This window comes from Aphelocoma coerulescens, chromosome 9 (assembly GCF_041296385.1).
Source record: "Aphelocoma coerulescens isolate FSJ_1873_10779 chromosome 9, UR_Acoe_1.0, whole genome shotgun sequence".
Taxonomy (NCBI): Eukaryota; Metazoa; Chordata; class Aves; order Passeriformes; family Corvidae; genus Aphelocoma; species Aphelocoma coerulescens.
The window spans coordinates 26,564,658-26,586,955 of NC_091023.1; the positions used below are offsets into that span (position 1 = coordinate 26,564,658).

A 22,298-nucleotide genomic window follows, 5' to 3' on the forward strand; every position below is an offset into this window, starting at 1 on the left:
TACCAGGGCCTCAAGTATCCACTAAAGCTTTCAGACAGTGGCTCTGGAAGCTGAATGTCTTCATTTTACTTAACAAAGAAGCTATAGGAACAGAAATAACGTGTCCTTCACTGTTCTGCAACTGCATTTCATTCTAGTCCAAACAGATCTAAGGGTGAAAAATTTTTAAACATTTGGTCCTTGCACCTTCTCCAAGGCTGTGGGTAACTGCTCTTGATCCAAAACCACTGGTCAGCAGCAGCAGGATTCTACCACTCCACAGGACTGTACTCCAGCTAAAGGTCTGGACACCTCCACTGGGCTCACACACAGCTTTGTGCAGCAAGTTCAGCTCCATGCACTTCCCACCAGCCGGCAGAGCGGTTCCAGCCTGATCCCAGTGAGCACCAGTACCCCACCCCTGAGGCAGCCTGGGTGTCCATCGGACTGTGGGAGTTGGGGGTCACCAGCCCAAACCTGCCCACAGCAACTACAGGAGAAGGCTGTATTCTGGTTGGGTTTGTTAAAGAAAACACATAAAAGATTATTTATATGGTTCTTTCAGAGCTCCCTGACTCTGTCAGACTGAGGCTCTGCAGGCTCTGCCCTCCAAGCAAGGGAACCGGCCTGCTGGAGAAGGGAATCTGGTGCTTTGTGGGAGATCTTTTGTCATTTATGGCAAAAACCTTCGGTTCCCTACATGGCAGGGCTTGGTATTTGCCAACGTAAATTTACATAGCTGCGGCTGTGAAAGATCACTGGCATAGACAGATGGAAACACTTCCAGAATATATATTTAAATAACTTTTTTATTGCTTTGCAAGCTTTGAAAAAAATATTTATATTGTGTAATTGTTTCATGCCTCACCAGATTACTGATATTAGAATGACAAGAATCTACATGCAGGCACCAGGGGAGCAGATGGTGATCAACACCCATGTTCAAAAGGAATGCTACATTTCCTGCTTTTTGTTCATGTTGAAAAAATCCTCCTCCAAGAGCTTCCCTAGTCAGGAAATGGTTCCATGCCCCTGATCCTGCTGCAATCCCACCCTGTCAGCGACAAGTCCCAAGTAATACCAGCGTCAAACCACACCTCTGTTCCATCTCCTCGGCCTTGCTCCTTACTTTGCTGGATGAACTGAGGCCAATTTTTTTTCAGCACTGGGTAAATTAATCCTTTCACATCTTTCCCAGCATATCATGCCTCAGATACCCCAAGCCAGCTCCTCACACACTCAGGGAACTCATGTTCCAATATCTGTTCTCTTCCCAAAATACTTCTGCAGGAAGGGCAGACCATTATGCAGTAAAGTTTTGCCAAACCATCACTTTGTCTTTTTAGACCTAGAAAAGTTCCCTGAGCTGTAAACTGACTACAGAAAATGGGAAACCAACTGACAGAGACACACAGGAACAACTGCCAGTGCTGTAGATTGGGTTTAAGAAAATCTTACAAGTATAGGAAGATCAGCTTTACATGAGCAGAACACCATAAAATGAGTCGATGTTTGCTCACAACTGGACACAGGATCATTCCAGATTACGAAGCTTTGCAAACATTTTGACATATATGGTCTGAACTTTCAGTTTATGACTAAATGTAAAACCAGACATTCTTCATCTGTTCCTCCACAAAGCTCTGGTGCAGGGTTTGTAAATTCCTGTGGATTCTCAACGACAACCAAGGGCCACCATTTGGAGTTTCAGTATTGGCTGTCAGTACCTCATCCCCAGCATCGTGTCAGATCTTTTCTCATCTTTTCCAAAACCAACCAACCAACCAACCAACAAATAAATATTTCCCCAACTTCCCTAATGTGTCATTTTTATTTTTAATAGTGCTTGGAAAATACCCAAATACTTAGAATGTTCATTGCAATCAGCAGAATCCCTAGGTGCCCTCAAATCTGCCAGCTAAGGTGTAACTTTAAAACAAACACCATGAGGTTCCCAGAACCTAGGATTTCATGCAGGAGTATTAAAATGAATGAGGACCAACTACATTGCAAAATCCCAATTCCAGACGGATTTTAAGTGTGAGATATATGCAGGGAAGTGGGGAAACAGAGTTTCAGACTTACAAAAACAAAAGCAAAGAAGCAGCCGCTGATGTCATACACTTACAGCCCCCCGCATGCCTCTCCCCCAGCAACAGGAAAGAGACGGCTCTGGGCTGTTCTGTGAGCACTTATTTCTTTCTGCCACCACTCTTTTGGGTAACTTCCACGTGATTTAGCTGTTTGAACGCTGAGTTTAACTGCGTCAATCAGCTCATTTGAAAACCACAGCCTGGGCAGAAGGTCACGCATCACCGGCTTGGGAGAGCAGTCGCTGAGGGACATCAGAGCTTTGCAGACCAATGCTCAGAAGACCCCAGGACACAAGGACAGGTATGTGATCTCAGTCTCTGTCTGTCACAGCCTATTTAGATCTCCCTAAATGCACAGCCCGAAATCCGACTGCCAAATGCTCCGGAGGTCGGGCTCAGCTTTTGGCAAGCCACCCCTGGCTGTGCCAGTGGCCAGTGGCCAGTGTCACCCGGCCACAGCCCTCCAGGGCTGGGTTTGCTGGGTACCCCTGGCCTGTGGAGGATGGGGACAAGCCAGGCTGCACCGCGCCACGCCGCAGACCACCAGCAGCACCGCCTGCCCTCGCCCAGACCCAGCTCAGCCCCGCTCCCAGGACGAGACACACCTGCAGAGAGCCAACTGCAAGGAACAAACTGCTTTCTCCAACATTTTAAACCCCTGGAGGATCTGCAATAATTTTGCTTTAAAAACCATGCAAATCTGGATACAATTTTACAGATGAAATGACATGTGCAGTAGTTCTCTTATATTGGATGTAAAAATTAGGTACAATATACAGAAATGGAAGCGTTGCAGTCTGACGCCACTCAAGACATAAATGTGTTAGTTCCAGGAAATTCAAAGGAACAGCCTTTCCCACAGCCGTTCTCTGTAGCAGACTGACACAGTGCAGCAAACAAACAAAAACCCTTCAGTCTTGGAGCTGCATATTTAGTTAAAATAGGACAAAAATTTTCTACTTTACTTTTCTACTGAAGCCTACAAAGAAAGTGAGCAAAATTATTTATTATCTGCTTCTTTCAAAATGTGCTTTTTCTAAAGGCTTCATAAAAATATACAATTAATTCGTTCTCTGTTCAAGTGGGAATGGAGAGCAGCTTGCAAACCTTAGGACTGCTCAGGACCATTTGCCCAGCCATCTGACAGATCTGTTTATTGGCTGGACAGTGCACTCCCTCAGAATTCCCAGCACATTTTTACAGAATGGGGATGCTACAAATACTACTTTTTTTTAAGTATAGTTTCAATCCTTCAAAACTTATGATGTTTTAGTATGATCATTATTAATCAGATGCTTAAATAGATTCAAACCTTTTTATCTAGCATTTTTGCTGGAGGAGGGTGTTGAACCAAACACTGTCAGAAAAGCTCCTGTAGTGGAAATGCTGCTCAGAAGGCTCTATGCTTTCAGAAACAAATCCTAATACATTCCTAATTCTTCCAGCATGAGAACAAAGCCCTCCAGAATATTTGGGAAGCAGCACGAAGAGAGAGAAAAATATTTCTTCCTAATGGTATTTTTTTCTTAGAATTAATCAAACAAAATTCTAAGAGAATTACCACTGTTGCTCAGGAAAGGTTGATGTCATTGATGTCCTCTTGATTCTTTTGGTAGGTCCTTGATACCTCCTGTCAGCAAAGCCAACTCACACAAGGAGTTTACGATGTCAAGCAACATTTCTGAATGTCATCTCTATGAAGAAATGGAACCTTTTACCTATTTTTACTACTTGGTTTTTCTTATGGGAATTATTGGAAGCTGTTTTGCACTGTGGGCATTCACACAGAAGGATAAGAAACAGAAGTGTATGAGCATCTACTTAATCAATCTCCTCACTGCAGATTTCTTGTTGACTTTGACATTGCCCGTGAAGATTACTGTGGACCTAGGAATTGCGTCCTGGAATCTGAGAATATTCCACTGCCAAGTCACGGCCTGCTTCATCTATCTGAACATGTATTTATCAATCATATTTTTGGGATTTGTGAGCATGGATCGCTGCCTCCAGCTGATGCACAGCTCTAAGATCTACCGCATTCAGGAGCCTGGGTTTGCCAAGACGTTGTCTGCAGTTGTATGGATCATGGTTCTCCTCATAACTGTACCTAACATGGCTATTCCCATAAAACACATTGAAGAAAGACCTGGCATAGGATGCATTGATTTCAAAACAAAATTTGGGAGAGACTGGCACGTGTTCACTAATTTCATCTGCACAGCAATATTCCTGAATTTCTCGGCTGTGATACTGATTTCCAATTTTCTCATTGTTAGACAGCTCTACCGCCACAAGTACAGTGAGAGTTACAGCAGAGTGAAGAAGGCGCTGACCCACATCCTGCTGGTGACAGCCGGGTACCTGCTCTGCTTCGTGCCCTACCACGCCGTGCGCATCCCCTACACGCTGAGCCAGAGCAACACCATAACCAGCTGCCCCCTCAAACGGGCTCTCTTCAAAGCCAAGGAGTCTACCTTGCTGTTTGCAGTCTCAAACCTCTGCTTTGACCCCATTCTCTATTACCACCTTTCCAAATCGTTCAGACTGAAATTCACGGAGACGTTTGCAGCCCCCAGGGAGACAAAGGCCCTCACGGACACGGAGGTGCAGCACAGCAGCGAACAGCAGATGTGCAGCCCTGACTGCAAAGCACACAAGCCCACCTGCAGCACCAACAGCTGCTGGGTGACTGCACACGTGGGCACCACGGCCAACAACGCTCCTGAGGAGTCCAAGCAGGAGGAGAACACCCCATCAGTGAACACCCATCGCTGTGTGGCACGCTCACGCAGCAGCCCTGAGCACGCACAGCCTTCAGGGATGCCTTTCACAAACAGCTCCGTGAACAGTGGCGACCCACCAGGGACCAGCAACGCGTAAGAATACGTGGCCAGACTCAATTGTACCTCGGAATTATTTATGGCAGACACCTGAACTCACCTTTACTAAGTTAAATATTGTGCATTTACTATATTAAATGACTTGGTGCTATCAAGTGAAGAAATTATTTAACAGCAGTTCTCCAGCTGCAAAGCTGATTTGACAAGATTAACCATAAATCATTTTAGAGGGCATTATTTACTCCAGAAAGGGATTTTAAACAGCACTGAAAATTATTGTATCTGCTTACAGCACACCTGCAGGCTTCATAAATAAACTTCTTGTTCTTGCCAAGTTCCACTGTCTCTCCTTGCTGCCTCAATGAATATGAGAAAAGCTAACAGCATGTTATTGCAGAAAATTTAAGTGACTTGTAAAATGAAGATAAAAAGCGTAAGTACCCAGCATGTTCTCTTTGTTTGATCTCTTTTCATATAAATTTATAGAACAGCAACTAGGTTTATTAATAATCCAATTTACAATTACTTCCAAGTCAGGCAGTACCACGAGGTGCACAAGCACCGGTCACTCACCAGGGGTATGGGGAAGTGTGTGGCATACTGCAGGTGCCGAAGGAGGTCATAATTGGATGGGAAAACCAGTTCTCTCAGCCTGTCTCTCTTGGCTGACTTCTCACTGGTGACTGAGATTCTTCTGCCAAAGGAAGGGTTCACGCTCTCACAAGACTCCCCAGGCATCGGAGAAAAGGTCTGAGACACGTAAAGCAAAGGTTTGAGTTAAGTGTAACCTCCAGCTTCTGAAGTCCAGCAGCTGCAGCCAGAGATAGGATTTGTTCTTGCTCACAGTCATTTGTTAAACATCTGAGGTTTTTCAAAGATGGACAAAGCAAGGGCAGTCACAATAAGCCTGAGATTTAAGATACATATACAAATTATATCTCTGTGCATATCTCTGTGGTTATTAGACAAGTTTTAACCTAGAGATATTTAGTCTGGGAAAACGTTTTCAGATTCTAAGAAATCTCCACACTCATGCTGCTGTGACATAGAAACCACAATGAGCTGTTCCAGTGACTGAGGGAAATAATGAGAAGGGCAAAGTGGGAGTTGACAAGAGACACTGTAGGCAGGAATGGACGTGCTTGAAACCACCAACATGACAGATATCAGGCAGAAACAGAGTCCCAACATCCTGCACGTGATAGGTGTGGGCACAGGAGTCCATGACGAACAAGGAGAAATCCAAAGGAAGAAACAGGAGATTGAAGAGTCATGCAAAATAGAAAGGGAAAAGAGGAGGAAACACAGTCAAAGCATAAAACTATCACTTGAGAAGCGGATGGCATCAGTGGGGGTCCTCAATGTCAAACAAGTGGGGAGCTCTGCACATTTATTCATGCTTTGCTGTAACACAAAATGCTCAATACACTGGGGCCAGGGGCAGGATGGGGAGCAGGGACAGGAGTGTGTGTGAGTGTGCAGGGGGACAAGCAGGGCAGCACAGAGTGTCCCACAGCAGGGATGCAGAGTGATGAGGCAATACACTGACACAGAGACAGCGGGGACTGGATGCCAAAGGCCACTGGCTGTGGATGGAAGGAGCAAGGTGATGCTGGAGCACAGAGGGACATTCAGTGGAAATGGCAACAGCAGCCACAGGCACCTAAAGCATCAGAGGCATGCAGAGAATCAAAGGCAAACATACTGGAAATTCTGAACTAAAATCTGCCTTAAAGTCACTCTTGTCTACATCATCAAAAATACCAGCGGTTCCTGAATCAATGCTCACATGTTCCATAATACCATGATCCTAATTGTCAGAGAGAAAAGCAAGTATCAGTCATATTTTACTGAAGATCCATTTAACTGATGACAGGTAAACCCAAGCACTCCAAGTCTTTCAAAGCTGTGCCTTTCTGTTTGTCCTGTGTTACTCAGATCCCCAGGCAGCTGCCAGTTCAGTACATCTACACCAAAACAGCAATATTTACATAGAAACTAAGCTAATGAATCCCTTTCAGACTTCTCAAAGAGAAAAAGACAAGGAGACAGAGATTAAACCCCCCAGTATCTCGTATCTGAAATACTGATGCTTCGGTGAAAACCCATGTTTCACAAAGCAGAACAGCAAACAGGGGAATAGCATGAAGTGTTACCTCCAGTTTCACATCAGGATCCTTAGAACAGTGTTCACCCACAGCTGCCCCATTAGGGGACCGTGGTCTGGGAGCTGCAGTGGTGGACAAGTCCCCACGAGATATTAAAGTGCACATGTAGGCATCATGAGAGAAAACTTCATGCCGAGTGAATTCTGAGAAAAGCAGCACCAAATTCACGAACTCTGTCTTCTCGAGGTCACTGCTTGGGTCAGCTACCCAAAAAAAGAAAACAAAATAGTTAAACTGCCATTTCAGCTTGTAAATATTTGGGTTTGAACTATCCAAATTGCAAACTCCAGCATGTTAATTTTCAAGGCCTACTAAAAACATCTTGGGAATCTGCACAGGTTTCTCCTTGTCTCCAAAGAACAAACCATTCCCCATCTAACCTGCATGGTCCTGTCAGTTTCAGACATGGGACAGACCTCAGAGGGTTCCAGAGCATCCCACCCATACCCACCTGCCCCAGCTAGGGACAGGGGCTCAGCTGTCAATTACAATGTTCAAACACATCGGAAAATTAAACTGAGGGAGGACGAGGGCCAAGGACATTCCTTGTGTGAAGAAAAATTAAACTGAAGCTTTGAATTATAACAGGCCACCCAACAGCTAGCCCTTCCTCCCAAATTACTGTCTTACCTACAGCAGTTTTGCATTCATAACAGAAAACTTTATAAAATATTTGCAGAGAACTTGGGATCTGCATGTCAGGCCTCCAAGATGTAAAAGCAATTTTTTCATTTAAGTTTGACAGCACAATGTAGTTTATCAATTAGAGATGCTCACACATACCAAGAGAACAATTATTAAAATAAATGCATGTTACTTTGCTAGCACCAAACAAAGCCAAAAGAAAGACAACATATAAAATGTTATTAAGTTTTCATCTGTCACAGCTGTATTTAAATTGACTTGTTCTTTGCCACAGAAGGACTTGCAACATTGAGGTTAACAGAAAATAGCTTTATACCACACCAAATCTATTACACAATGGAAGAACTACCAAACCCAAATCATCACCATTTACTTAAAAGGAAATCGGGCTTTAGAGTTCAAATGAGCCAGCATGTAACACCGCTGGTGTTCAGCCATCCTCACTAGGCTGCAGCACAGCGGCTGTGAGCAGCCAGGGTCAGAACCTGTCGCTGCAGCCCCAGGTCCTGCTCATGCCAACCCCCTTCAGGAGCAAGGCTGGGGGTGCAGGGAGGAGCATCCCAAAACACACACCTGAGCCCAGATGAGCCGCCCTCCCTCAAATACAGCCCCTAGGTGCTTTTCATTTGTGGAGACTCAGAAGCTCAACCACACTAAAACCAACACAACACCCCAAAACTTGTCCAGCTCTCCCAAACACCAAAGGACATTTCAAACACGAGAAACATGCCCAGCTCTCTCCCTCCCCTGCCTTGCAGAGCTCCCCAGACCACAGAGGCCAGTACCACATTCGAAGCAATCACAGCAGAAACACAAAATTTACTAACACAAATAGTTTAGTAAAAAAAATTTACTAAAACAAATAGATGGTTTATTAAAACCAGGATCACCACTGACAGAAAAACAGAGCACTGCCAATACCTCTAAGTCTGAAACACATTTTTAAGAAGTTTCTTCTTTTTCAGATGTTGGGAGTTTTCAGTACCATGTTTCAAACCACTTAAAATCCCTTTTATTTTAAGGGCATTAGGAAAAAAAGATGCCTTAACCCACAGTACTTAAGAAGAACCAGGAAGAATGCTATCAGGTGCTATCAGGAAGTTTTTCCAGACAAGACACGTCATGGAGCAGCCCTCAATGAACAAAGAAAATGTCCTTTTTTCAATCCGCTATCTGTCAGCCAACAGCTTTTGACTGCAACACTCACATCCCATTTCTAAGTCAGTCACTGAGAACATGGAGATGACAGAAAGAGACAAGTGCTTGGTGTTAAATATGCACAGAGTGCAAGCAATTTCCCCAAATCTCACTGATCTTAAACAGAAATAAACACATTTTAAGCAAATTTTCTTTTTTTTTTTGGGGGGGGGGGAATCAAAACCCACAGAAGGATCCTATAGCAAGACAAGAAATCTAAAACCAAAAAATGTCCATATGAAAATAGAGCCAATACAGCAACTGAAACACCTGCTACAGCAAACCAGTAACTTCAGCATCCAGGCACCCTACCAGCTGTTTCTGACCTACTTTGGAATATCTGGAATTAGTTCATACTCACATAACGAGGGAGCTTGTGTATCCAAAAACCGTAGCAGGACATTCTGGAAAACAGGAAGACTGGAACCTGTCAAGGAGGCTGAAGACAGAGATTCCTTTTCATCTAGGACTTCAGATTCACCACATTTCTGCACAGTTAAATAAATAAAAAAGCATGTCTCTATACCCAAATGCACACAATATCCCCAGCATTTGCATCTGAGGCCACCACATGTGTGACTGTTTCTTACCTCTGCATAAAATCCAGACTCACTCTAGAATGACAGGCTTTTCCTATTAACTAGTTTGGTTATTTCTAAGGTGCTTTATTTAATTATTTTGGGTTACTGACTGGAAAGGAACTTCCAGGACCACTGTGAATAAAAAAGGAAGCTTCTTTTGTCTGTGCAAATTACATTTGAACAATGACCAGGGCAAAGCCCCCTGCTTTGGGTGGATTTGGGTGCAGTGAGGCAGAAACAAAGTAGTGACTCCGTTCCCCTAAGCTGGTTTGTGGTGAGGGCAGACAAGGCAGAGAAGCTTCGGAAAGCCAAAGTCTTTCTGCAGCTCTGGGAGTGCTCTCACCTGTCTGTCCCACACCCAGGTGGAAGAGACAACACACATTACTTTGCTGGGGACCTTTTTCTAGGAAAACAGTGCCCAGCAGAACTCCGGGTGGCACAGATGGGCGAGGCAGAGGCAGCAGCTCTGGCAGTGCCAGGGGGCCACAGGGACACTGCCCTGCTCCAGCCCCACTGCAGGGCAGAGCTGGTGTTGCTGCAGTTCCAGATGGGGCAGCTTAGGCAAGCTGGAGTGGGATCTTCTGCCACAACAGACAACAGTTCACATCAGAGATGGCACTACAGCACCCTGCTTCTGCAGGACCTCATTTCCCCCGAAAACAAAGGAATTCTACAGAATGCAAGACTTAAAGTTACACTTGAATTTTGCCTCAGATTGGATCTTGGCTTTGGAACTTTCACAAAGTCCCCCACCAGGTGACAGCTACGCCCCACTGGCCAGACCCACACCCCTCTGTAAGACCCACACCCAGCTCCTCTGGCATTCCTCTAGTTGGGCAAGCAGCTCACAAAAGTGAAACACTTTTTCTAACAGACATAAGTCAGCTAACACAGACCTTCCTGAGTTAGGCTGCAATTTCTTACTTTAAATAGAAGGCTTTTTCATGCTAAACTTTTCTAGAATTTATAAACTGTAAATTGATGACAAAGATCCCCAGTCCTCCAAATGCCAAACTCACTCCTTTTGTTATGAGATTAAAGTGAAGCTTCCTTAGAAATATCTACCTCTTTAAGCACACTGTCACACGGCGCTGAAGTAGAAACAACTTACTTCTGCCTCAATTTCCGCTTGCCTCTTCTCCAGGAGCCTGGCCACAGCCATGGCCCTGTGCTTCCCAGACCTCTTACAGCTCACGGCCCACTCACAGAGCAGCATCACCACAGCCTCGTCATTTGGGACTACCTGTGCAGGGCAGAACAGACAGAAACCAGCTCACCCACACAGCCCACAACCTGATCTCCAACCCAGCAGCCTGCAGCAGCCAGCACTCCGCAGGAAGAAAAGCTGAATGAGCTGGAGTTTGGTCTTTCGATGCACACATTTGCTGTCACCTGCACACATTTGCTTTCTTTGCAGTATTTTCACATGAAATATAAGCTGGAAGCCAAAGAGGGAAATCCCCAGTTTTCATACTGCTGAGACTCAAATCAAAATTTTATTTTATGATAAAGTTGCTTCACAAAACCAGGGAAGGGTGATGTGCCTTGTGAGCAAGAGGAAGAGGAACAGTGTACTCACAGAGCCTCCCAGCCCACTAACCACACGGGATTTACACGCTCCGTACGCTCATCTTCCAGACCTCCTCTGTCTGTTTCCAGACTCTGACTTGCATCCCACAGACACATTACAATAAACAAAACAAAACACCCCCTCAACCTCTAAAGGCATTATCTGTCAGATAACCAAGGCTGAAAAACTCCTCAAAAGCTCCGTTTTATTTCTGACATTTTTAAGAAACAGAGTTTCTGTGTTTACAGAGCAGCAATGGGATGTAATGTGCTTATATCCAGTACTTTTTCCTTGTGTGCTCCTGAGCTGATCTCACTTGTCCCTCCCAAGCTGGCCACCATCTCTGAACACTTCAACATAACCAACCTGCAAATTAAAGAGATGTGATTTTCCTTCCTTCCCCAAGGTCACTGGAAGCTACACAGAGCAGTGACCATCACAAGGGCTGGAGCCAAGCATGGCATCCTCAGCAACTGAACACTTTCCTCAAAGTGATTGGGAATTACAGACCCGAGAGCATGAAAGTTCCTGCTTCACAGCTGTCCCAACTTCCCTCAGAAAAACAGAGCATAAGTTTGTGCTGAACAAGGCTGCTGTGTACACACACACATCAGAGAGGTTCCCTGTAAATACACTTTAACAGTAAGCAAGAGATACTACACAACTAGGGCAGGGGGAGTGGAGGAAGAAGGGAAATGCTTTTCTCTTACCCAAATGAAGCAACATGGTGACATCACCACTGCTGTGGTGAGATGCAGTCAGCTACCCACAGAACCATGGATGCCATCGAATTCTGAAGACAATGCAGAACACTCAAAAGACTCTGATGCTCTCCACTGATGCAGACTTTTTTTGGGACCACCAGAGCCATTCCTACACACTGGGTTCTTGGAACACAGGGCTCTGGCAGCAGCTGAGACAAGGAAAGCTGAGGGGTCTGGCCATCAAACATGTTATCTTGCTTTTGACTGGAAATAACAAATATGGAGCCGCACTGCTTCCTGTGTCACAAAGGCTGTACCTCAGGGCTTCCTCTCTTCCAACACCACATTTACTCACACACACTCAGAATGCATCAAGCAGCACCTCTCGGAATAACCAGCCTCTGGATTTGTCTTAGCTGGGGTCTTGCATCTGCAGCTGGTCTGAACAAGCACAGAGCACGCTTCAGAGGGGCTCAAAGTGCTACCTCAAAGAGCAGCATTAAGGTCACATTTTTACTCTTAAAATTTCAGGGGCAGGAAAACAAAAAGATCAGTTCACACATTATTAAATGACAGTGTTTTGTAGGGAAGACAAGACACAAGGTACTGAAGCAGAGCATGGGTGTGGGCATGCAAGAACAGTAGCTCCCTGGGCTTGAGGGAAACTCTCCACAGACAAGATCCTCCCTCAAGACTCCCAAACTTCCACAAGTACTAATGTGACAAAAACACTTCAAGGTGACATAAAATGGGAGAAATTATCTACAATACATAGCACACATCCCTTTGAAGCAAGAGATCAAGTTTAGACAACTCATTCCCAACATCTGTCATTTATCCATGATCCAAAATAATTGTAACCTCCTGAAAGCCTCAGTCAGACCCTCCTGGAGAAAACCAAAGGCTTCATTATCTCCAGTTTATAACTGGAAGCAAAGGTGGGTGAAGAAAATTAGAAAAGAGTTGCTTTGGGTTTAGGTTTAAAAAAGCTCCACAATTAGTAACACAGGAAAGTATTAAAAGGAAAGATTTCCATGCCTCTGTTCCCGAGGAGCTTGGAGATAAGACAGCTCATTACCTTTGGAAACACATCTGCATATCTGCCACACCAGAGCTCTCAGGCTGTACTACTCTATGGACAAACTATCCTCAAAGCTTGGGAGGTTAAAACCAACTAACTGTGCTGCAACAAGCAATGCAGAGTGAAGTACAGGATACAAAACGCTCCTGACTGCAGCCCACCAGGGCCCAAGGCAAGTGCTGCACATACACAGCAGCCCTGACAGCAGCCCAAAGACAGTACCATTTGCACATTTCTTTAAAAGATGAGACTGTGTTCAACAAAACATTAACCCTGCTTTAAAAGCTGTCTAGTATAAAAAGAAAAAGCAAGCTGTGTGTTCCTATTAGGGTCGCTATCAGTTATTTAAGTCACAGAAGAAATTTTTTCATTCCAGAGAGATTTTGTACTTTAACTCCTTTAGATGAGCAGGAACCTGGCATTGGATTTCCTAAAATAAAAAAGGAAGAAAATACGCAGACAGGTAACTAAGCAATTTGAGCAACCAAAGCAATGCTAACTGCATTATTAAAACTATTACAAGACTACTCAGAACATGCTCTATTTTCTCAGCACTTGGGGAAACAGACTGATTCTCCAGATATTATTTTGCTCATCTTGTCTCTCTTTCCTGTCAAGCAGCCCAACACACTCAGATTTGGGTCTCCCACATAGTTACAAATGTTAAATCGAAGCTCCGTGACTTCAAGATCCGTCAGAGCTCCTTTCCCACAGTGGGGTGGGGAGTTTTGTTTGTTTGTTTCATTTCCAGAAAAGTGATGCCAGAAAGATAAATATCAACTCTCTGCGTTTGTCACAAGCCCCATTCGTGAGAACCACATTCAAAACAGGACTTTTTCACTCTAAAGTGAAAAACATCTCTTGGCATCATAAGAATTCAGATGGACTTCAAAGACAACACAAGAAGCAAGACTAAATACAAGTGCAGAGCCCTAATCTTTAAAAGCAGAACGAGTGCATAAATATCCATGGAGTTTCAGGATTCTACATAGTGATTTCAAGAAATTCAACATCAGTCCTTAAAAATCAAACACTCTCTTCTCTCCTCCAGTCACTACTGCACACTGGCTAGAAAATCCTGGTACCAAGCTGCATGTACCAGGTATCCCCCACTGCTGAGGTGCATTTCAAGCTATACTTAACCAAGCTGTATTTTGCTACACTGGAGACTGACAAGTTCAGGAGTCTCACCAATCATTCTACACCAAAAAGTATTACGAGGTAAAAAAGCTATTCTTTCTCAGTTCCCTTCCATAGTGGTACCTGTGACAGACTGTGACAGATAATAAAATACACTTAGTCCAAATGTTCAGTGAAATTTGAGTGGGATTAAGCCCTAGGAAAATGACAGGTGAACTCACTGAAGAGTTGTTATAGACATGAGAAAGTCATTATTGCATTCTCCAGCTCACCCTTCTGAGGACTCTGTTTCTGCCCAAATCAAGTCCTGCCCTCATAGGGACTCCTTGCTAACTGGGGCTGCAGACAAGTCATGGGTGTTCCAAGTCTGGACTAGTGTAAAAACTTTATTCTAATTTAAAACTGTATGGTAGCAATACAGACTGTTTACTGGATTTACACCGTCACAAAAATCAGCACTGTGAAAATCATTCTGGAGCTGTGCACAAGGGATTATTTGAGTCAAGGAAATGTCAGATGGAAAATACTTGTGGCCAGAAAGAAGATCAGTAGTTTTCTCTGCAATCCCATCTAAAAAGAAAGTGAATTTACTGCTTTATGACACATCATAGGTTTTGAGCCCTCCTACTCAGGCAGATCTCCTGAGGAACCCACACAAGTCAAAGAGAACCAGAAATGGGAGGTCCTTTCATTGCTCGGTGCACACTGCCACACTCACTGGGCAGCAACCCTGTTACTGCATTCATTGTGATGTTACATCTTTATGGGCCATCAGACCTTCCCACCAAAACAATTCAACAACTGCTATTATTATTTGAAACTTCATGAACAAAGAGCTCAGCCTCTGTCAGCTACACTTAGTGCTGGGTTTTGGGTTGCACACAGCCTGATGGGAGCCCCTTGCCTGTATGGAAACCTGCCACACAAGGGCCAGCTGGGAGAGAATCACAGAATCATTACGGCTGGAAAAGGCTTTTAAGACCAAACCATTAAGACGGCACTGCTAAGTCCACCACTAAAACACGTGTGACCCATGATTAAGGCTCAAATCAAGATATTAAAACAGGAAAAATAGACAGGAAATAGGTTCCAAACATGCTTCAGTTGGGCTCACATCAAAACACAGGCAGCAGACAAGCTGTCCTTCAAAGAACATTTTTAACAACAATAACAATGTCTGTAGGCAGACATCCTAGTAGTGGATATCCTATTTACAAAATTAAAATCCTTACAAGCTTCCATGAGCTGCCAGCTGAAAACAGTGTACACGGCCTCGTGATTTATGGCCTCTTCTGCCAGTGAAAAGCAGAAATTTATTAAGGGGAAGTAAACTAGAGACAAAAAAAGACAAACAGACCGCACGTGGTGACATCCCTGCGGGCGCGGGGAGCGGCCGACATCCAGCGGCCGTGGGGCGGCTCGGCAGCCTCGGCAGCGCTCCCGGGGCTCCGCAACCCTCCCGGGGCTCTTGCAATCCATCCCCTACGCCGGGGCTCTGCAATCTCTCCCCCGGGGGCTGGGCAGGGCAGGGCAGGGCAGGGCCGGCCCGCCAGGTGCTCACCACAGCCTGCCCAGCAGGTGACACCTGAGCCTGCACTGGTAATGTGGATGTGTGGGCTCCCTGACCATGGCAGGAGGATGGAACTGGAAGATATTTAAGATCCCTCCCAACCCAAACCGTTCTATGTGGCTTTGGAAGTTCAAATGTCAAATGCACAGGCACCATCCATCAGGCACTCTGCACCAGGGCCAAAAGTTGAGCTTGAGCCAAGCAACAACTAAGTCTTGAAAATTCCAGATGTGGTTAAGAAGCTGTACATAATTTGGCAGTTTAATTTCTTCTCAGCTCCAAATCTGGTAAGGTAAGGCTAAAACTTTCAAAGCTCAGTTTTCTTCTCTCAGAAAGAAGTCAGCATCTTCTCTGCTTCTGCTCTCCCTCTGATCCCCTGAGCCTGCTGTGCAAACACAGGCACACTGCTCTCATATCCAACAATGCTTTATTCCCACTCATCATTCTTCACTGCATAGTACAATGTGGTGCCATTAGAAGATTTCCTGCAAATCAAATGGACATACCTGAATAAAAATGTCTGGTACCCTGAACTGGGGAGCACAGCTCTAGGGGGCCAAAGCAGCATGTTTTCAAGGCAACCCAACCTCAACTCAAAGTACCATAAGACAAAGGCAATAGTGGCAGACAATCTGCATTACGAACAGAATAACGAATTTCAGAAGTTTCCCTACCAACACTGTCTTTTTAAACACAGAGTGTTACTACAATTGTATCTGGAAGTCAGAAAAACTTTGGAACACAGACAGGGAGAAGGAAACAAAAAGAGACAAATACATTTGCAACAGCACAAAACCACACCATTCAGCTCCAAAAGCAAATGAAAACAGAAAGCCAGCACCCAAATGATAAAGCATATCACACCCTACCTGTTCAAAACCACAGCACATCCGTGTGCTAAAGTCCTGATGTCACCCAGGCATTAGGGCTAAGAACTTTCAGTGACTTCCCCTGCCTGCTGTGACAGCTCTCCTTCCTCAGCTTCTCTCTGATTACCATAAAAGTGTATCGGGAACTCAAGGACAACTCTGGCAAACGTTTCACTCCATCTTACCTGTTCTGAGCTCCACCTAATGGTTTGCTGGCACGTCTGTCTCTCTGGAAGTGCTTCCAGATGTGTCATCCCCCCAACACTACATTCTGCTTGTTTAATGCAAAGCCATTAAAGCAGTGATTGACAGTGACAATGCAGCAGGTCTGTGCAGAGGGTCCTGAACTACGACCATCACTGGCTGAGAACACAGCTACTGACAGAACATGGGTGGAGTCACAAAACAGACCCACTCATATTTTCCACTTTCAAATTTTACTCCAACAGTGTATATTTAAACTCAGATATTTCTTTTCTCCGAACACCTTCCAAGGAAATTCAGGAGTTTGGTGTTATACATACACCCAGTGCCATTATTATCTGCACTACACACACACTAAAAAAAACAAGGACTCAAAAATTCCAAGGATTACTGATTAAATTTTTTATTGATCTCTGGAAATGGGTTTAGGAGCAGGGGCAAAAATATCAAAAACTCCAGGAGTATGTAGTTTTAGAATATTTTAGAATATTTAGAATATTTTAGAATATTTTTTAGAATCTACTAAAAAGCCTAGTAATTTATTACTTGCTACAATAGATGCAAAAGTTGTCAACAAGGCAATAATCTGGAATTTTACTTGGCAGCATCAAAAAAACCCCTTGCTAGATCATTTCTCCTGAGGTTTGCAGTACACAGCACTGAAGAATACGATGGCAACAGCAAAGAGCAGTTGCATCCTATAACCCAGCTGCCCATTAGTAAAGAAAAAAACACACCAAGAAAACCCAAAGCTTCTCTATCAAATAAACACAATTCATATAAGTAAAAATTAAATCCATTGTCGATAGATGATGAATTGAGAGGAGACTCCAGCCATTACCTCTTGGTTATCCTTACTCTGATTTGCCCAGAAGATCTTATGATAAAGTGTCTCCATGGAATTGCTGGAATCTGATCTGTCAAAACAATGCCGATCCAACACTTCCAAGGTGTGCAGAACCCGGCTGATGGTCACCCCTGGAGATGGGAGTGGGACAGGAGCAGGGCAAAAAAAATGGGTTTACACAGGAAGACATTCACCTGGCAATCTATTGCTGGGATTAATGGTAAGGCAACAGAATTACACTCATTATACTGTTCAAGGAAGAACAGATGTAAACCCTAAATCTCCAGTGTTTGTTTGGAATTGTCTTACCTGCAGTTGACTCTTGGCACTTGTCAAACGACCACCGCACCTCCACAGCATGGCCTCTTTGCTTTATCTGCTGTTCTACTTCATAAATCTTTGCCCGAACCTGTAAGAAATAGAGCTGATAATTAGCTGGTGGTGGGAAGTGTCAATTTCCACGTCAAGCCTATGACAGTTCTCAGCAGGAACAAGGTACCCCACAGTGTTCCACAACACTCCCTGCATTTGGGAACAACAAACTGAGGGACGTTCTGTTCAAATCTTCTCTGCTAAGAATCTTCTTGCACAATAAAACATCATCTCCTTTCATTCCACCCAGCAAAACTTAACTTTCAGCATGTCTGAAAAGTCACATCTCCCAATACATACACAAAGCTTCCTCTTATTTGCCATTTTACATCTTTAAGTAATTTCAGTTTAATAACAGAAAACATCTGAATGTAAATAAAATTCCTGATATTTTCCCCAAAGCTGTCCCACAATGAAGGTCAACACCAGCACAGCACTAGCCTTGACACTAGACTGGCTGCAGTCCTAATGATCAAAATGGTTATTGGGATATAAACCAAATCTTAATAATCTGGCAAGAAATAGATCTTACCTGCTGATTAAAGGCTGAATTTCCATCTGGCATAGGTAAACTAGATGGAGCAACTTGAAGTAAATCCAGAGGTGAGCCTGGATTAATGTTCTTATTTTCATTTGTGGAATAATTCCACACCAAGGCACTTGGGCAACAAAGAGTTATGGTCTGCAAGCAATAGTACAAAACAGGAGTAATTTCTTTTTCCAAACATGTGTGATAGACAAAACCAACAATAAGAGTCCATGAGATCAGAATCACTTTTGGTCCGACTGCTACAGTGAAAGAAATAAGACAGACCTATGCATGACTACTTTAGGAATTTCCATTTGAGGAAATACAGCTACTGTTTTATTTTCCTTCTTCATTATTAAAAAGAAATAAATTTAAATATATGCATGTTCGATTCCCATTTGTATTGCTTTCATAACAACATCAAAGACCATCACCAAAGGTTCATTTCAGCTAGATCCTCTCTGCACAATGGTAACAGGCTTAACAAAAAAGAAATCATTTGTTGTTCAGCTTAGAGAAAGAAGCTACATGTGAAAATTTTAAATTTAAGAAATTAATTAAAATCAACTCCTCAGTCAAGACTTGAAAGCATAAAGGAGTAATTTAAATGCACCATGAACTTAGCATTTTGCATTGACAGGCTTCAAAACAGTCATTTTACAATGGCCTGTCACAGGTACCACCACCCTGCAGCATTTGGTACCGAGCAGAGCTACAGCAGAATGTTCTGCTCTTTGGGGTCAGACCTTCAATATCATCTGAAATGACACAAGTTGACTCATCTTATAGATGTTCATTTCTGAGACTGTTGGATTGCTTCTTGGGAAGCTCCCCCAGTCCACATCTGGACTAGAAAACAGCATCTTGACAAACATTGCCTAGAGAAACATTCCTCTGGAAAGGTGGGGAATCCAGGCTGAGCTATGGACCCACGTGACGGCACGAGGGAAAGGGGGAGAGAAAAGAGCAGAACAAGCACACACAAACCCAAACAGTAGAGGCTGCGCAGGAAGATGACCAGCTGTGTTGCCAGTAGAGAATCACTGTAACACTGCCAGAGGTCACAGCACAGCCCAGCAGCCCAGGATGGAGACAAACCCAGCATTCCCAGAGCAGATCCATGTTCAAGAGGAAAAAAGTCACAGCACACTGAGAACCAGAGAGAATCTAACCTCCTGGCTCAGGCCCCCTCAGCAGAGAGGGACGAGGATACTCTCCCACTTCCCTTCCTCAGACAGCGCCAACACACCTGCCCTGGGAACAACCCTGCCTGCCTCCGGGTTCTGGACTTCCCACACTGCAACGTCCAGGGAAAGCTGCAGCCCTCAGAGAGGGAGCTGCTACCAGGAGAGCTCTTTGACTGAAACAGACTGCCCAGAGCATTGGAGTAGGCATTAAAACCCAGCCTCACATCGTCCTGCGGAACCTGCTTTGGCTGACCCCGCCTAGGGAGGGCACAGATCACATTATCTGCAGAGGTCCCTGACCTGTTCCATGATGCTGTGATCCCATGAGCATCAGCAGACTCCTGGTACCAGCAGCAGGACATTGCTGCGCAGCCCCCAGGGAGAGACACTGAGCAAACAACAGCAGGAGGGTTTGGGGAAGTCTCACTAGATCAGGGCTCAGGAAGGCAAACAACCACAGCTCGTCACAAGCGCCCTTCTTCAGAAAGTAATTACTCTCTTGATATTTCTGTGATTGCCAAGCAACAAACACAAGCAAGCAGACTCTTCTGTTCTACAGTCTTGAAAACCGGAGAAGTTGGTAGGACAATATAAACTGCCCATAAAACTGACAAAACCAACATGAGGTGTCCTACAGTGGCACCAGGCATCAGTGACAGGCTGGAGGCAGCAAAGGAGCCCTCGTGGGCCAGGGCTCACGGAGGTCAGCACGGTGCTGTGGCTGCCCAGCCACACTCAGCAGGCACACACAGCCTGGCAGGACCACATGGGTGACGAGAACAGGATGAGATGTGTGGAGCAAACCCTCTATCCCAGAGGGAAGGCCCGGCCATCCCAGGCAGCAGAGCCACTCCTTCCCCCAGCAGAGGTGCCAAAGACACACAGACACCACGAGCTTCTCCAGGAGGCTGCTCCATTGTGCCTCAGCAGGTGCAGAGACCCCCCAACCCACCCTCCCCACATCCATCACCCTTTAATGGACACAGGTACATTTCAAACCACATCTAGCACACTTGTCCCACCCAAACCCCACTGTTTTCCAACACACTGAACGGACATAGCCTTGAAAACAAAGAGCAGCAGAGCAGTGGTCTACCTGCAGCATGCAGCTGAGTCCATACACCAGTGGACGGTGCTGAGGGCAGGCGAGGAAATCCAAGCAGGTCAGCTGTGCTGGGCTCACCCCAGGACCAGGGGCAGTTGGACTGGGCACTGCCAGGGGAGGGTTACTTGGTCTGAGGATCATGTGAGGGGAGTGGGCAGCTCCAAGGTTAGGCCCATCGCTGAGCAGCAAGGACAGGCGTCTGGCACAAAAGTATGCAAGGCGGCGGGACAGGTAAGCTGACTGAACAAACTCTTCTGAGTACTGAAATTTAAAAAATGCAGTTTACTACACGGTCTGCTCCGTGTGCCCATTTTCCTTGACAACCTAACAGTTGTCATGAGTGAACTGGAAAGAAACACTTCCAGTATTTAGGATTCCAGAAGTTAGAAAAGAATAGCTCAAATGTACATCTATACTTCTTTCTCTTAAAAATTTCATCTGCTCTCCAGGACCAGTTACAGTAAAAGATTCCCTCTACCAAACTGAGTCAAGGATTATAAAGCATGAACATCTCATAGGTGTTTATAAACTCCAATCATGCACCAAACAATATTTATATAGATTTTATCACCACAAATTTAACAGGTTCAAATTTAACAGAATCACACTTACACTGATTTTGGCTTTAAAACATGCACGTACCTGCAACATCAGTGGCAACAACAGCTTCAGAAGATCATCATCAGTGGGTCTGATTTTTTCCAAAACATCCAGTATCCATGTCAAATACTCATGTCTCTCGAGCATTCCTTCCTTAAAGGATTTCAAATAACACATCACATGTTACCTGGGAGCACTCAACAAGCAGCTGTGTAATTCCATGGTTCATTTCACTCTGGTTGAGCCCTTGGTACCTGTGTCACCACAGAGCTACCAACTCCCTCAAGCACCGCTGCAGCCCCGGCGCCGCCAGCAGTGCCACAGACAGGAGGCAGCCGGGCACAGCACCCGTGCTCTGCGCAGCTTCAGCAGGGGTGACCCCCTCCCAGGAACCTTCCTGCTGCTTCTGCCCTGGGCTGGAAACAACCAGAGTGTTCTGCTGCACTAGAACCAGGCAGAACCGACAGCCCGGCCACCACTCCAACACCCGAGGCCTCACGTGCCACAGTGGCCTCAGCCTGAGCCACGGTCACTGAAAACACCCTGAAAAGATGGGATGATATATGAGGGAATAATTGAGTGCACTGCTGCAATTGCAATCAGGCAGACTGAGCAAATCAGAGCTTTTTCAGCCACCAAATCTCTAAAAGGGATTAGCATTTACAATTTATGCAAGTCTTATGACAAAAGCTACCACTGAGTTCTAAAACTGGATTTTCCAAGAATAGTAACTCAAAAAAAAAAAATCCCTGCACTCCTAAAACTATTACCTGGAACATATAAAATGACAGTTTTTCATTGTATTCCCACTGCTGCAGGGCTTGTTCCACCTCTGAAGGCATCGCCACAGAGCTGTTGCCTTGGCTCGAAGTTCCATGATAGAACTCTGCAACCTTTGCCAGCTGCTCTCGGAGGTATTTGGTTACAATTTGAGTCCATTCTACAAAATACGTTTGCAATTAGAAAACTTCAGGTGATCAAAGGTTTCCTGCACAGTGAGAATCGAAACAAAGTTAC

General features: G+C 44.8%; 2 protein-coding genes across 2 annotated transcripts in view; one reads left to right on the forward strand and one right to left on the reverse strand.

Annotated features, from left to right (window-relative positions):
• The window catches only part of MED12L (mediator complex subunit 12L), a 101,930-nt gene that overhangs the window by 68,374 nt on the left and 11,258 nt on the right, over positions 1 to 22,298 (reverse strand). Inside the window, exons 5-15 of the mRNA XM_069023875.1 lie at positions 22,052 to 22,221; positions 21,324 to 21,434; positions 20,673 to 20,942; positions 18,393 to 18,542; positions 17,798 to 17,897; positions 17,483 to 17,619; positions 10,615 to 10,746; positions 9,284 to 9,410; positions 7,069 to 7,283; positions 6,618 to 6,722; positions 5,486 to 5,662 (exon numbers count right to left, since the gene is read on the reverse strand). Coding sequence (XP_068879976.1) covers positions 5,486 to 5,662; positions 6,618 to 6,722; positions 7,069 to 7,283; positions 9,284 to 9,410; positions 10,615 to 10,746; positions 17,483 to 17,619; positions 17,798 to 17,897; positions 18,393 to 18,542; positions 20,673 to 20,942; positions 21,324 to 21,434; positions 22,052 to 22,221 — 1,694 coding nt within the window. The remainder of the gene's footprint in view (positions 1 to 5,485; positions 5,663 to 6,617; positions 6,723 to 7,068; positions 7,284 to 9,283; positions 9,411 to 10,614; positions 10,747 to 17,482; positions 17,620 to 17,797; positions 17,898 to 18,392; positions 18,543 to 20,672; positions 20,943 to 21,323; positions 21,435 to 22,051; positions 22,222 to 22,298) is intronic.
• On the forward strand, positions 2,262 to 5,311 carry GPR171 (G protein-coupled receptor 171). The gene is made up of 2 exons (XM_069024500.1): positions 2,262 to 2,373; positions 3,689 to 5,311. Exon 2 carries the CDS (start codon positions 3,738 to 3,740, stop codon positions 4,950 to 4,952), a length of 1,215 nt encoding a protein of 404 aa, XP_068880601.1. The 5' UTR covers positions 2,262 to 2,373; positions 3,689 to 3,737; the 3' UTR covers positions 4,953 to 5,311.